This window comes from Squalius cephalus (genome assembly GCF_949319135.1).
Source record: "Squalius cephalus genome assembly, chromosome: 3".
NCBI lineage: Eukaryota > Metazoa > Chordata > Actinopteri > Cypriniformes > Leuciscidae > Squalius > Squalius cephalus.
Window position 1 is genome coordinate 13,646,360 of NC_137124.1, and position 17,942 is coordinate 13,664,301.

General features: G+C 36.6%; 1 protein-coding gene across 4 annotated transcripts in view; it reads right to left on the bottom strand.

Moving 5' to 3' along the window:
* Positions 1-17,942, bottom strand: part of ntrk3b (neurotrophic tyrosine kinase, receptor, type 3b) — a 135,770-nt gene that overhangs the window by 18,991 nt on the left and 98,837 nt on the right. For all 4 annotated transcript variants that reach the window (XM_079867216.1, XM_079867215.1, XM_079867213.1 and 1 more), the window contains one exon: positions 6,696-6,884. In XM_079867216.1, the coding sequence (XP_079723342.1) occupies positions 6,696-6,884 (189 nt within the window). The remainder of the gene's footprint in view (positions 1-6,695; positions 6,885-17,942) is intronic.

Consider the following 17,942-nt stretch of genomic DNA (forward strand, 5'->3'; position numbering starts at 1 on the left):
ATGCCTTTAAATGCACATTATAATCAACTGAATGTTCTTTTTATATAGTTGTAACAAGAGTTAATATAGTCTGATCATTTATAATGCACAATAATACATTATAATACTTTTTAGTGCACAATAATACATTATAATACTTTTTAGTGCACATTTATTGTTTAACATTTAAAAGGTTATTATTGCATTAATAGATAAGTATTGTGGTTTTATAATAACCATTATAATGAAAAATGCATTTTTCCGATGCATTACAATGTGGATAATTAATACTTCTGTAATATATATCAGTTTCAAATTGTGTTAATTAAAATATTTAATTTATTGACAAACTGTCACTGAAACGGAAAAGATTAAATTCAATGTAACACCTTGCCATAAGGGCTACAAAATCGTAGTGACACTTGAGCCACTGACAGTATCAGGTATCAGGTGCTTCTATCATTATCAAAGCTCGGAGATTTGAGATGCAGGGATCTAGCAGACTGAAGCAGATTCAGGTCAAGTCTGGAGCACTTTCCTGTCCCCAAAAACTCATTTATATTCACTCGCTATTTCATTAAGTGGTCCGCTGGGTTTGTCCTATCCTCTAAGCGAACAATTACATGTGCACCTGCCACAGGAGTTTGGGATGGGTTAACTTAACCTTCAGCTCCCCACCCAACCGGCAAGCCCCGCTCCCCCCATAACCTATTTACCCCAATCCTGTTGTGGAAAGCCTCTGAATTAAAAAGGCAATATCCCGAGACTCACTGTCATTCATTTATTCCTCATCCTGACTGAACATGTATCAAACCCTGAAGGCTGAAATTAGGAAAGACGCACAGGCAGGTGTGTTTGCAGCAGTAAAACTTTATGATTAGAAATAGTGCTGTTCATTAAGATTGATCAATTAACTCTTTCGCCATCATTGACAGAATTGTCCGTGATTTATGACCAGGGCATTCCTTAGGGTGGTGCAAATGGTGCGACTGGAAAGCGATCGTGAAAGAACCGGGGGGAATCTTCTAAAAGAGTCCAGAATCTTTGGATCAATACACAGGCGAAGAAGAAGCAGAAACAAGCGATTGAAGCATTGCTTACGCACGTGTGATCTAACGCGATCATCAAACATTCAACAGCTTATAAATCAAAACTGCCCAACATTACCCAATGAAATGTCAAACCCATGAAGAGGTACAGGACTGTGGAAGCTTTGGGTGAGTTAATGGAAGCGATCTACTCCAGCTATGTTTTGATCATCGTTCTGAATCCGATCTGGACGTAGTATTTAACAAAACCGTGATTTTCTCAGCTTTTTGTTCAATCCCATTTCTGTGTTGCTTTTAATGAAACTTATCCATATTCAAGTGTTGGCAAAAGTGTTCAAAAAAGAATGCATGAATATATATATATATATATATATATATATATATATATAATGTATGTTCAGAAACAAAATATACTGGGGGTCATGAAAGTTTTGTGAAAACGTTCATATTTTGAAATATGAGAGTGTGAGCAGACAAACGCTGACATTCATGAATCAGAAATTTGTCTCTATTCCATGCAAACTATTAATTCAAATTGCAAAACCAGCAGTAAAAATAGGTTGCTCTAAAAGACTCACTGTAGTGTTTTAGCCATGAACACATGACCATCCATATTTACATATTCACAATTTGGCCAGTATTTAAAGTAGGTTATTCAATCAGGACCAGGGCCATACACTATTTAGAAGTAAATTGAGAATGTTATTCGAATTCTTATTCAAGTCCTGAATCTGAATTGAGAAAAAACAAGACGCAGAGCATTTTAATTTAAGGAAGTAAAATTGAAATATACCCTGAAATTCAAGGAAATTCACAAATACAATTAATGTGATTTTCAACTTGAAAAAGACTGCATACATAAAAATGAAATGCACATTTGAACTTTTTTGAAAGTAGAATTAAATTGAAGTGAAACTCACTAATGTAATTAATGTCATTTTCAACTACAAAAGGAACATAAAAAAAAAGTAATGCTCAAAAACACCTATTCACAAATATAGCTGATCAGTTGTTATCAAGCACCTGGTTTGTGTCGTGTCCACCTTCATTGAACTTCAAATGAGGCTGGATGAGATGGTAGTCCAATTATGAGCAGTAACAATAGATCGCTTGAATCAAAATCTTTGTGAAGGTGTGCACATTCAGAGCTCCATTAAACCTGGCATGCATTCATTTACAATGCCCTTTTTCTGAGCGGATGCCTTTGTCCTCTCACATTTTAGCCTGATAAATTCAGCTTGTCATCAAATGTTACCTTGAAACAATGCAATCGAAGTAATTGTGTCCAGAACAATGACGGTGTACACAGGAGACATCGGCATAGACATATCTTCTCCAGATGTCCTGAGTAGTTCAATGTGAACAGGACACAAAACACGGTCACTGCAGGATACAAATATCAGCAGCCATTGCCGCTAATCTGATGAAGCGGGAGAAATACACAGATATTGCAGGAGTACGATAAAACAATTGCTCTTCTCAACTGCATCTTTGAGACAGGTTATTTAAAATGGAAGGTCATTCTTTTCACTCTTGTATTTATAATTGCAGTTTTGCTCTTGCAACAAAATTCATATGTGACAGCTTAAACTTAACATATTAAGTTATAGCTATGTAGGCAAATGTGTTTATCATTTATGATTTTTGTTTTAATTGAGGGACATATATATCTTATATACAATCTTATATATTTGCAATGCACCGTCACAATGGTGTATTTATAGCCTTTGTAACACATGGATCTCATTGTAAATGCTAGTCCACTCACTTCCTATAGGAATACTGCTACCTGAATAATGATCTTCAGTCTATTGCACGTGATCCAGCTGTATTTCCCATGACTTAAGCCAGAAACCCCAGCAGCAAATATTTCAATATTAAAGGGGCCATGGCATGAGAAATCAAATTTGCCTTTATTTTTTGACACACAAGAGGTCTTTGTACCATTAAAACACCCTGCAAGTTTTATAGCTTAAATGTCCTCTTCATTATGATCAAAGCACTTAAGCTCCAAAGCTCCAAAAGTACTAGGTTTTGTGTACTCCAAAAGAGTACAAAAACGGCTCGTTTTGATATTGCGAGATCTGTGACGTCAGAAACTTAAATCGCACCATAGGCTCACTGGCATTCAGTCACTTAATTGCTGGCATTTACCTACACATGCAAATTCAGCCTATTGAAATCACTGACGCTGCCTGCACTGGATACAGTGTAGAGATGTGGGTTCAGTTTCTGACGTACTCCACGCACTTGAGTCGGTCATCAACAAGACAAATGGAAGAGTGAAAGAACATTCGCTTTGTCACGTCCAGTTTAAACAGCTCATTTGAGTCTCTGTACAGACTTCAGAAGGATCCCAGCATCAGAAACAAGTGGATTTTATTTTAATGGTGTCCCGGAACACGTCGGATTGTTATATGTTAGTTCGGAGCATTTTGTTTTGTAAGCGAGGCAAGATGAAACCGCCAACTGTATTGGATCTGACAGCAGCTGCATCACAAAAGTAAATGATTTCATAATGCTTTGTCTGTAAATGACAGTTTTATATATGGAATTGAGTACATGTAGCCTACTTACTATAGGGTTAGGGTAGGATTAGGATTTGGTTTAGGGCTAGTTGCATGTAATTATGTGGCCTGGATGCCAGCCAAACTTAGCCCTGCCGACAAGATTTGAGGTCGGGAAGTTCGGTCTGGACTTGATCCGTTGTGGAGCAACTATGCTCGAACCAGAACTGTTCGGACCAATCAAATTGTAAGGGCGGGCTTTATACGATGATGGACAGATGGTAACGTAATCATCCACGTCACCAAGGAGCGCTTGGGTTTAATCCGTTTACAACAAAGATGGCTGCCGCTGGAGAATTGAGATGTGTAGATTCCGCCATCGCGTCTGTTATAGAAGATATCGACAGCGCATTCATTTAAAAAGAGGAACAGAGAACAGCGATCAAGGCATTTGTCGATTGGAAAGATGAATGAAGAACATATGTCACTTACTCCGTTGCTCTGATTGGTTGTAGGTCTATCCAATTGAGTGCAGAGACATTTTCTTTCCTGGTTCGTTTGAAACACGCCCCTTAATCACAGCCCAATGGAGCAGTATCAGACTCACATTCTGACTAGAATCTGAGTATGACGACGTCAGGCTAGTAATTATGCCTAATTTATAGTTATTACTATAGTAAATATATGTAACGTGTAACAAGGACACATTAAATGTGGAAGTTGTGTGGACGAGCGAGTGGATGTTCATGTTTCCTATCCAGTGACGTTAGCCAATCATAACAGCGGCCGTTTAATGACAAGCCCTAAAGGAGCCGCCCCTTAAAAATGGATAATTTTCCTTGCTCTCTATAAATAAATAAATAAAATAAATGTGTTATGTTTACATAATTCTATGTGATCCACATGGCAAAACGCAAAGTGAACAAATGTTCAAACAGACATAGAAAAGTCAACACTTGGTCTCCATGTGCAAATGGGATGCTAGAGATTATTCTTGGATCTTGGATATACAGTAGGTAAAGCAAAACTCTGTGCTAACCATCAGCTGAGATGCTATAGTACTGTATGTAGTTCAGGAATTAACTCATGTTGGTTTGAAAAGGTAAGCAAGTAAATGCAGCAGAACTCAATTATAATTGCAAAATAGCTTTTGTGAGTCAGTCATCTTTTGAATTCCTGAAAAGTCATCATGTCATGGCTCAAGGGACTTGCTTACTTGAAATCCTTTCAAATACAGAAGTCTACAAATAAAACCGTAATCATGCAAGGAAAAACATTTTTCCCCACAAATTACCACAATATCCAGACATTTTACATTTGAGTTCTTGTGTATTTCCTAATATTAGATTCTCATATACTGTATAACAGTAAAATAAAACAATACAAATATATTTGTATTGAATTAAAACATGCAGAATAAAAAGTTAGTGTTTAAATAATATATTTAGAAATATTGAATAAAAATAAAATGATATTAGATTTTATTATTAAAAATATTTGACAAATATTATAACAACATTGATAAATATCACAATGGAAAATGTATAAAATAGACATTGTCTTATTTATGCTATACATATTCAATTTCTTTCTCATGGACCACTGAATTTTTGCATTACTGCATATTCTTTATAGATGTGGACTGTGATAAGTCATGTCTACAAATGTAAACCCAGTATCAACTGGGTGAAACTGGTCTGAAACGCATCGCTCTTCTATTTTATGTTCTCTCTATAAAAAAATCATGAGCTGAACCTTGGACCATTTTTATAAGGTGTACCTTTATATAAATGATTCAGCTTATACAGCTAACGCATAAAGAGCTTTCTAGTTGCTCAGAGCTTTCTCAGAGTCTGAGAAGTAAAAATATACGCTCTCTTAAGCAGCTAACTGTCATTTAAATATCACACACTCATCAGATATGAGCACGGCCATGATGGTTATGTATCTACAGCTATAAAGATTTTATGCCATCCATTATGCATAAAGAGTTAATTTATTCATGAGGGCAAAATGTGATTGTCCTCTGCCTTTTGGATTCCTTTTCATAGCCGTCAGTGCACCCTGTGAATAGACCACTGTTTTGTGCCTTGAATATAAATAGACTTGTGTTGATGTGTGCAAGTCTGTGTCCCCATATATTCGATACTACGTGCCATAAATCAGTCAGGCCCCCTTTTAACCTCTAAATTTGGCTAACAAAAACACTTATGTAAAGTGACAAGTATATTTGTTCCAATTAATTACATTAAAGGGCTAAACTAAGACACCATTTGCTCCAAGAAAAGTAATTGTCAATGTGCAACTCTTCGGTCACACCGGGCCCCAAAAATAGCAAATAAATATATAAAAGATCTCATAAATCTTAGCAGGAGCTCTGCGTATTCATTCATGGCCATTATACAAACAATGGAGTTGGCATTTGTTCCCATGCACTCTGCAATAAGTGCAAGCTCAGGGCATACAAAAGTCCTCTATTTTTAACACTTTTGTGCTTATTCAAACATCTTCTTAGTGACCCATTTACTGCGCTATATAATGAGGATATACTGCGGGCTAGTTAAAAGGTCAAGAGTAGCGTTCTTTCATAAACACAGGAATTATTTCCATCACCATTATTTCCAAGATATATAATGCAGGCGTAGCGTAAGCTTAGGTGAGAATTGACGAAAACAGAAGTGGAGATGATAGAGATAGAGGAAAACAAAACACCGGTCACGATTTAGAAGTCTAAAACAATACGTTTTAAAGAACAATGTCAGAGGATCTGCCGTTCTCGTGAATGTGGGTATGGCTGTTACCGGAAGCCAGTGATTATAGTTTGTAAAATGTTAAATATGGATATTTTTCTTACAAAAACCAATCGCTTTGCTTCTGAAGGCATTTCTTAAACCATTGGCGTTGTATGAATTACCTTTAAGATGGAAGGATGTATGTGAAAGTCAAATACACCTAGGATGGCTTGAGGAATAATAATTACATTTTGGAATAATTTTCATTTTTGGGTGAACTATTCCTTTAATTTCTTTATTTAAAAAAAAAAACTCTCTGACCCCAAACTGGTTGTATAAATAGGGTCAAATTTGATTTCATATCAACTTTGAATTGTATTTTTAGAACCAAATGAAGCACATCAACAAGTAGTGAGACATGCACTCACAGGTGGTTGGTTTGTTGCAATTGTGTCCATGTCGAAAGTACTGCGGGTTCTCGATGACAGGAATGCGACTCATGCCGATTACGACTGCGTCAGGTCCCGCATCGAGAGAGCAAGGTGTGACGATACCATGGTTGACATGATGAAGAGGGCTTGCAGAGTCTTCCTCTCCACTGATGACTGCCACTGGACCTGTAGAACAAGCAAAAAATGATGATAAATGTACAAGCACGTGGGGAAGATATTCTACCTCAACATGGCTTTGATCCAAATCAGTCTTTGACTACGCAGACATCTAAACACTTTCATCAAGTTTACATTTATTTATTGTGAAATTGACAGTAGTTTGAAATCTTCTGAAATTTGCCACCTGGGGGAGAAAACCACTGAGCTCAATTGAAGAATAAGGAAACTGCCGGTAAACATAAAATTTTCAAGAAGCCCAACTCAAAACATGACTTCTCAAACCAGTTGTTTGTTCACAGGCACACTCAGGGGAGCAGTTTGAACATGGGCAACCAAGCAAATCATCAATACAGAGTGACTAAAGTACTTCACATTGGTCTGAAATATTTAAAAACCTTTATGTGGTAGTTCAAACACGAAGACAAATATCTGTAAGCCCACCCAATGAGCATTATTTCACTGAATGCCAATGGAATAAATCCAAATGGCTTTTTACAAGGGACCAGGGTAATGCAAACTTCCGGTTTGGCCTACAAAACTATGTCATCCCTATAGGACTCCTCTCTCTCTCTCTCTCTCTCTCTCTCTCTCTCTCTCTCTCTCTCTCTCTCTCACTCACTCACTCACTCACTCACACACTCACACTCACACTCACACTCACACTCACACCCACACCTATCTTCAAAGACCCCTCAAGTCTTTGTGCCCATGATGTACAAAGATGTGTACTACAGATATTATTAGTATCACAGTGCTTTATGTACACACAAGATGCTTTTATTTTAACCTGTTAACCTGTGGGAGGACACAGGCGCACTGAAGCGTTCTTTTTTTACATTAGCTAACAGGTTAAATTATTTATATGTAGGCAACTCGCTAGGTTTTTCAACCGAGTTTGTAACATCCTCTGAATTTCAACAGGATAACATTAGAAATAATATTTTTTTTCAGCAAATCGATAAATCTCACCAACTCTTGTGTCAGTAGCAGTTGAAGAGACCTGAAAATGTATTTTTATTTCTCACCTTGACTGTCTCAGTGTTATGGAGCATTGCCCAGACTTGCTAGGTGTAACCCTCACAAATACAACCCTAGGTGCAAGGTGTGTGAAGTCTTGCCATAACAGCAAAGCCACAGGCAGTACACAAACTCCAGACCGAAAGTGACATTCACAAGTAACATGGCTTGTTTATTTGTATTGGGGTTTTACTAGGGCTAAAACCTTATAAGGCGTAAGGTTTAAGCCTTAGTACTTGTTTGTTTTTATAAGACAGCTTTCCCTATAGTATGTTTGACAACAGTTTCTTATGTGCAATCTGGATAAGAGTATCTATTAAATGTCTTAAAGTCCCCCTGTGGTGAAAATCAAGTTTTTAATGTTGTTTATACGTATGTCAACACCATTGCTAAGTATTTTGTCTTTAAAACTGCAGTGATCTAAAGACAGTCTCAAAAACGCGGTTTGAAATCGCTGGTGTTTCTTATGTCTCAAACTACCTTGTAACCAATCACGTCAACGTGCAGGCGGGCTTTAGTGGGGATATTTAAGTGGGGATATTTAATTAATTTAATCAATCAACAATACTATTGATCAGCATTACCAAACGTGGACGTTTTCCACTAGAAACAAACATTGATGTATTATTTTAATTTAATACTGTGAAGCTGCTTTGATACAATCTGTATTGTGAAAAGCGCTATATAAATAAACTTGACTTGACTTGACTTGACTTTAGCATATCATTATGATGTATATTATGATGTTATGATGAACTATATGCCTCTCTCCACTGACGTTCTGAGTTGTTCAAAGCGTTTCTAAGGATACTGATTGTTAGAAGGCAGCTGTCTGACTCATGAGATGGCGAACGGGAACATGGTTTTTGTAACATTAGCAACACATTATTAGCTGTTTGATAACATAGTCAAGCAAAACGCTAATCATATTAATTACCGTTATGTGTCCGACGGTGTAAAGAGCGATACTATTGTGCAGCTTTTACCTAAGTAAGTTGGCCGCACGAATTTCTGAGATGGTGTGAGTGAGTGGAGGCGGGGCTTATTAGCATATTCATGGATCCGCATATATTAAATGAATCAAGGGTGTGGAGTTGCATCTAAGCTATTTTAAGGCACAAAGACATTTTTTTTCACAGGAAAAAAAGTTTAATTATATCATTTTGGTAATCAAAGATGAGTTTCAAGGGATACAATTATTGACTACAGGGGGGACTTTAAATGTAAATGTACATTGATGTCAGTTTTGCAATCTTCTGCATTTCTCTGAATTAATGAAGTCTCTACTCATTGTGTACACTAGCTCATGTTGAGACAGAACACGTAGGTTGAAGTAAACACACTCCATGAACAGAACCACACATCTTTGTGTTTGACATTTAGGGTCCTAGTGAGAAATGTTTCTTCTTGGCTCAAAGTAAATCTGAGAGTTCGATTTTAAACATTTCACTGTAACTCTTGGTGTTCCCAGTCAAATCTCACTCTGAGAAATACAGAACACCATTATTGATGGTCCTTCTCGAAGTAGGCTATAGAAAATGTATGACTCCTCCATTGGGCCGATCATTTATTTTGTTTACGATTGTATAAACATCTTTGGGAGACAAGCAGGAGCATATTTTATTCAACAAGAATGCTAAACCTACCATGCATCATATAAGCAAATTTTGTCTTAAGCCACTGATGTTAATGGGCTACATCTCATAAAACATCAAGATCACATTTTGCCCTTTAAAATAAATGCGTACTTTAAATATTTATTTATTGCATTAAGAAAGTTAAGCACATTTTAAGACCACTTACAATTTTTGTGACATTATTTTCATGACAATTTAACACATTTCTACTGAGCCCATAAGGGGACATGGTGAAGAAAAAATATGAGATGGGAGGAAAAATAATAAGTCAATGCCTTCTGTTCTCTCGCAAATGTTTTGCATTCCCCCAAGAAACTTTAAGTTTCGCTCGCAAAATGTTTGCATTCGCTTGCAAAACCTTTGCGTTCCCTTGCAAAAACGTTTGTGAACTTGTGTAAGTTTCTTGGGAGAATGCAAAATATTTGCAAGAGAACGCAAAAGTATTGCTAAATCATTTTTACTCCCATCTTATATATTTTTTATATTTATTTCATATAATATATAATATAATATATTTCATATAATAATATATATTTCATTTCAACATATTCTCATATTATATTATATTATATTAATGATTAAAAGAATTTTGAAAGAAATGGGATTGTCATAAAAGTGAAAAAAAAACAAAACAAAAAAAACACTTAATGGTCCCAAAAAAGGCTTAACTTACAAATGAATGGAATGAATCTTTGTCATGGGAAACAAAAAATATACATGCAAAAAATTTAGTTTGTCTTGGTATTGTACAACCACATCAGTTCTCAAACAATATGTAAGCAAAAATAAGTTGCAGAATGTTCTAAACGTAATGGTCAAGAACATTCTGCAACTGTATTGAAGAGGCTAAAAACTAGAATCGTAGTAGACGTGACTAACTTGACAAACAAAAACTACAACTCAACATGAGTAATTCACAATGTAACCAAACAAAGCAAGCACCATACAAGCATTGGCTCAGCTTGATTCCTGGCCTACACTAGCACACAATCTCCTGAACTGAACTGCAATGAAAAATAAAGAGCCACTTTCATCAGTCAGACTCCAACCATTTACACAGAGGGAGGAGGGATAAAATTGGATAACGTTGCATCATCCTGGGCAGTCAGTGGTGGCCCACGATTGAACAGATGCCATTAAATATTTACCTTTCATTACAGAGTCGCAGGGAGCACACAGAAACATGTGATCATTCAGATACTGACAGTAAGAATGCTATCGATCAGGCTATGTTGAGGCCCCATGACTTCACTGATCCAACAGTGCAAAGAGAACTCTGTTCAACGAGCCATATTGAAAACACACAGTGGCAAGTCCAGATGCAGCGGAAATAGATTTGAACTGTTCAGTGTTAGCGCTGTAGTTCATACTGTACTCAAATGAGCAGACGCTACAGGCTGCATGTGGACCAAATGTCGCCAACATATTGATTCTAAATGCTGCAAATGATCTGATGAAGCAAACTATTTAAGGTTTTGTAGATATCTGTTATAATTCTGTATAATTCTAGATAGCACATTTACCACTCATTTAGTGGCGTGACATTGACTACACTCTTAGAAAAAATAGGTTCAGTGGTTGGGTTCTTGACTCAGTTTTAAGGAACCCATTTATGCCAAAAAGGTTCTATATAATGTCTTTTAAGACCCCATGTGGTGAAAAACAAGTTTTTAATGTTTATATGTCTATGTGGTGTTTTTAATATGCTTTACAACAAATGTGCAAATTCAACACCATTGCTGAGTATTTTCTCCTTAAAACTGCACTGAAAAAAAGACGCGGTTTGAAATCGCCAGTGTTTCTTACGTCACAAACTACCTGGTAACCAATCACGTCAACGTGCCAGCGGGCTTTAGCACATCATTAACTATGGTCTGAAGCAGGGGAGTCTCAAGAGAAGCCAGGTTATCCCGGTATATTTTTCTGTTGATATGAAAAATTGTGTACATTTAGCAATATAGCGCGTGAATTATGTATATGATGTATATTACAATATTATGAACTATACTATATGAACTATATGCCTTAATTCACTGGCGTTCTAAGTTGTTCAAAGCATTTCTAAGGATGCTGGTTTTTTTTTTAGAAGGCAGCTGTCTGACTCTGAGATGCGAACGGGAACATAGTTTGTGTAACATTAGCAACACATTATCATACTAATTACCGCTATGTGTCCGATGTTGTAGAGAGCGATACACAAAACGCATTATCATCCTGATACATCGACTTGTAGACGACCCTGTATGAGTGAGTGGAGGTGGGGCTCATTTGCATATTCATGGGAGCACGTTACATCAAAGCTATTTCAAGGCATGATTAAAAAAAATCCACAGGAAAAAAACATTTAAATATGCCATTTTGGTGATCAAAGATAAAATTATAGACAGGGAGACTTACTTACAAAATACTTTCGTGTTTAATGGTTTATTTACATTTTTCTAATGATAAAGTATGTTTAAATAAAACATAATTGTTTAAATCATAATTATTCCATGATGGCAACCCCTAAAAGGAAGGTCTATATAAAATCTTTTCTTCTAAGAGTGCATGTTACGATAACATACTACTAAAGACAAAACACAGTAACCACGTCCAACAATTGATAACATGTCCTTCTTGACTCATTTCATAAAAATTACTGAAATAATTTGGATGCCACTTATTGAATTAAACACGGCCATGTGGGAACACAGCATACTACTGTTTGAAACATTCACACAACATGCATTCTGTTTCACATACAATTTTTATCAAATTGAAAGGATATATTAAATTTTCTGTGCATTATATTAACTGTTCTAAAACAGTAAACCATGGCTTCACAGGGCTTATTGTTTTTATAAAATGGTTTGTCCATAAACATTTATTTGAATGAAGTCACAGTTGTATGTTTGTAGAGCAATTTACTGTACAGAGGCTTCGAACGCGGCTCAACCAATCAGAATAAAGGACTGGAACTATCCATTTTATAATGTGCAGTATGCTAGAATTGGATTCCAAACATAACCATACCTTCTGTTAATGGTTAAGACTGATAATCAATCTCAATTTATGGGTTGCATTAACTTGAGTGTGCGGTTTATTGTTGGCTACTATGGTAATCAATGTAAACTTCTATGAGAATCTGACAAATGACAGAACCTGGACCATTCACCAGCAATAAATGGAGCCTTTTTTATTTTAACCAATCTCAATCAGGTTCTTCAATTAGTCAAGAACACAACCACCAGTCAATAATGTAGTCAAGAGAGCCAACAACTGATGACACAAAAGGTTTAAAGCAAATACATTATCCAAAATTAACATTTTGGAATATTTGCCAATGTTGGGTGAACTGTATTTTGCTGAAACTGTTTAAATATAAAAACATATAAAATATCTGTATTTTGTTACTCATTTATTTATTTTGGTGAATTAAAATAGAAAAACAATAATTATAAAGCTCCCAATATGATAATACATGTTACCTTCTATGGATAGTTTGTATGTCTCTATGTGAATCCAAATGAATTTACGGACAAATGAATGTAGGGTGCCAAGTTTGGTTCTTCACTGCATCTATGCGGCCTGATGAAAAGGAAATCACATCAATAACCACTGACAATTCTAATCTTCTGAAGCTCCCCAGACCAAAGCACAAACGTGGGTTCAATCACTACCCTGAGTGTCTAGGAAATACATCTGCGAAAACCACGGCAAACAGAGAGCTGAGGTACAAAACAGCTAATCTTAAATATGCAGTACAGATAATCACAGAGGTAAGCCACTGTCACCTAAAATCTGGGTTAGCATAATGGTTTCAATCAGACACTGTGCTGGAGGCAAGAATGTAATTATGTTCTGATTCTCTTCAAGTCGCATACGGTTACGTAACATGCATCACATCAGCATTTCTTTTTAACTCTCCAGTTTTAATTCTAGGTAGAATTCCACGGGTAGTCCAAGAGCACAAGTCTAACAAACACACACACACACACACACACACACACACACGCACACACGCACACACACACACACACACACACACACACACACACACAGTGCAAATCTTAAATCATAGTGCAGCTGTATTAATCAAATCAAAAGAACAAAGTGACAATTCTACAGGAATTAACAAGCTCAAACACACACGCACACACACACACACACACACACACACACACACACACACACACACACACACACACACACACACACACACACACACACACACACACACACAGTGCAAATCTTAAATCATAGTGCAGCTGTATTAATCACATCAAAAGAACAAAGTGAAAATTCTACAGGAATTAACAAGCTCAAACAAACACGCACGCACACACACACACACACACACACACACACACACACACACACACACACACACACACACACACACACACACACACACACACACACACACACACAGTGCAAATCTTAAATCATAGTCCAGCTGTATTAATCACATCAAAAGAACAAAGTGACAATTCTACATGAATAAACCAGTTCAAACTGAGAACAAAAAGAGAGAACGTGCAAAAAACGCTTAATTTAATAATTCAACACTTGTTAAAAAATAAAAGCATTTTTGTTTTCATGTCGTGTCTGTGACCCTGTTACAGTGTCTAGAACACAGGGATTCCCCTGTCAACACTCTTTTTCCTCATCAAAGGCAAATATGACAAATATTTAATTTAGATTCATGTAGCTATTTATAGTGAATTACTGGGTAACAAATGTTTGCAGATGCTACATTATTGAAGAAATGAATATAATAAAACATTTATTAAGAACCTGAACCTGACCATTGAATACACAGCTAACTGTGGATTATCACACATATACCATGGTCATTTGCCAGCATTGACAACTTAAAGCTGTTATTGATGTTCGCAGTGCAATATTTGACCAGAAGGGTACAATTTCATTACGGCTCGTTGGATCCAGCATTCTGCCCGCTTTGAATTAGACATAGAGATAAAGTAGTGTGTAAGATTACATGTATTTCAAAGAATGAATTATAGCATTTATTTGAATTAATTATTTAAGAGAGAGAGATTTGTTTCCGGGTCTGTTCAGCGTCTCTCTCTCTCTCTCTCTCTCTCTCTCTCTCTCTCTCTCTCTCTCTCTCTCTCTCTCTCTCTCTCTCTCTCTCTCTCTCTCTCTCTCTCTCTCTCTCTCTCTCTCTCTCTCTCTCTCTCTCTCTCTCTCTCTCTCTCTCTCTCTCTCTCTCTCTCTCTCTCTCTCTTTTAACAATGAAGCTGTGAGTTTAATTACTTCAAAACAGCAATGTTACCCTCTCGATGCTGAGATATAATGTGGCGATTCAGTAGCGAAGATATTTAATTACTAAAGTCGCGGGGACAGCATTGATAAGTTTCTGTGCTCCTGAATGTTTCTGTGTGTAAGCAGCACAATCCATTCTCTGTGCGAGTGTGCACGGGTGACGTATGTGTGTGAATGCTTAAAAAATAAAAAGCACACATATATATATATATATATATAATGCCCTTCAAATGTTAGTCAGGTTTCTTTCATAGTCGGGTTTACTTTTTAATTGGTACATCAAACTGTTTAGTTTAAAGCATCAAGAAAAAAAACAAGTGTTTTTCACAATATGACCTCTTTAAGGATAACAGTTTTATGAAAAGCAACACTATTCTAAACCTCACTAATGACAAACTTCAATGTTATGCTTTTAGTCAAAGGGAAGAGCATCTGATGCATTTAAATCATTCCTACAGTTATCAAACATTCACACTGTGTTTTCTTAATTCCTGCTCTTTCAGATGCCATATAAATACTCAATGAGGGGGCTTTGGAGCACCGAATGCTGCCTGAGGCTTATCACTGTTTGAGAGAAAGCAAACAGCTCTTGTTAGAATTTCAATAAATTCTGTCCATAACCTTTTCGGTTTCTTTCCTACATGAGGCAGAATATCCTCCAGTAACCAGTGTGCTGCTGAACGATAGGAACGTTTTTGAAGTTCCAAACCTCTTCCTGATTTTCCGATGCTTCCCTTGAAGTCATTTAGTCATACACGAATCAAAAGGTGTTATCTGTATCTCTTGTTTAGGATGTGTCCATCTGTGATTGCTGTACTAGTCTTCAGAAAGACGGTCTGCTAATGCCTGTGATTAACATTAGTGGGCAGCTTTTTTGTGCCACTTAAAGTTGCTGCCATTCTGCAAACACTAACAAGTCTGATTCATCAAGTTCTTGAGGATTCAACATGATTCATGCTTTTTCTTTAAGTGATTTCCAGAAACCTCATGTCCCAGAGGGGGCAATTAGATTTTCACTCAGAGTGTGGACCAAATAGGACAAGTAATACATAATATAAAATTAACGAATCGCTCAACATTTCTCTTTATTTTTATGCATCTGTCAGTCAATGACTTGAGATGTCGTTACCAAAACGTGTCGCTACGGGTTTGCGGCTTCTTTTGGACTTGGCTGACAGATGGACATTCTGACACCACTTGCTTGCTAACCACTATTCACTCTTTTGTTGTTGTTATTGTAATTATTCTGCTCACTGTAAAAAATAAAATTAGGCTTCAAGATGTTTAACTCAGTACTTGCATATTCATAAGAAAAGAATATTCAAGAAATGCGGACCATACTGTATGGCTCTCTCAGTTAATACAAATGTCGATTCAATTCGACATTTCACTTTTCACAAAATTCACATATTACATATTAAAGGGGTCCTATTATGCTTTTCTACTTTTTCAACTTTAGTAAGTGTGTAATGTTGCTGTTTGAGCATAAAAAAGATCTGCATGTTTACCAAGCTCAAAGATATTTTATTTAACAGGATCCCCTTTTCAAGAACTACAACAAACGGCTCGTTTGGACTACAACGTAATTTTTCCGGATCTTATGAAGTCATAATGTTCCTCATTTAAATAATCTCCGCCCACAGTATACGCAAAAAAGGGGATGAGGCCTGGATGAGCTGCATTAGAGAAGGCAGTGTTGTCGTTATGTCAAAGAGTGGTGTTTTGTCCACCCCGTTTCCAAAACTCCTTTGTTTGACCTTCCTAGGGCTGACGAACTTAGACAGTTAAAATGTATTTTAAAAACTTTTCCTGAACATTAAAACCCAAATGTTTATCTGTGCTATGTGCATTTTATGGAGAACAGCTTGTTTCTGTAAGCTCTCACTTTTGTAAGACGGATCACCGCTCCTTAGGAGAATTAACCGTGGTTTAGTGTAGGGCTGCCCCCAAATAGTCGACTAAACGTTAGTCGATATGAAGAGGGCTTGGTCGAATACATTTTCATTAGTCGGTTAGTCGCAAAAAAAAATCACGTGAAAAAATTACGCAATCAGGGGCTGCGCAATCAGTGTATGACATGACATCAAAGCAACGAGAGATCAACGAGATCTCGTGCCTCGCTGTATACCAAAGCGCACTTTATATATGTACAGACCCCTCGTTTTTTCCGAGCGCGTCCGCTTCGCATCGAGATAAAAACATCTCAACTTTTCAGAATGCCGCAAGCGCACCGTAAGTCACGTGACAACTGTAACGGAGAGTGCGGCTGATGGTTGCTTAGCAGAGCGCAACCGCCCTAGCGCTTTCGAAAAAGGAGAACGCGGCGCGCCTAGCGTTTTCTACGCGTTTTTATGCGCGATATGTGAGCGCCGCCTTAAGCAGCTAAACTGTATCCCTTCCACATCCACTCCATCAGAGCGGCCGGCTTCATTGTGATCAAGTCGAGAAGCTCCCTTCTTCCCAACAATGTGGACAAGCTGGTGTTCCTCTCACATAATATGAAAAAAATAAAATCGAATTGAAAGCTTAGGTAAGAATGCTTAATTTCCTTTTTGTAGTGTTTCTGTTTGCTATCCGTTAGGCTATATAAAAAATAAAAAAATAAAAAACGGGTATTTTTATGAGGGGTAGGCTATACAAATAAATAAATACATATTATTTTTATTTATTCGTTTTTATATAATGCAGAAGTTGTTTTTTATTCTGGAAGAAAAATTAGTCTGATGTTTGCAATTTGTTGTTTAAGGTCAAGACTCATCCGTCGTCTTAATGGCAGTTTGCGGCTTTGCTCTGATATTTTTTATTTGTATTTGTGTTCTTTAAATTATTTGTTCCACATTTTGTCTTAAATATAGTTGTTCTAAACAATTTAATCAAATCCTTAGGCTGTTGATTTGTTTGCCGCCTTCTTTTTTATTCTAAGTTTTGGCGTTGTGCGATGTGCCATGTGCATTTATTAAATTGTTCGTTTTTGTTAATTTTCCTTTTGAACAATATAAAAATTATATTAATTTTCCACTGTATTTTTATACCAAACAGCGTTTTTGCTACAGTATTTTTTTATTTATTTTTATTTTTTGCCTTGTTTTGTACTAGGCCTAAGTTACTAATGAGTTTATTTAATTTATTTTAAAGAACGAAT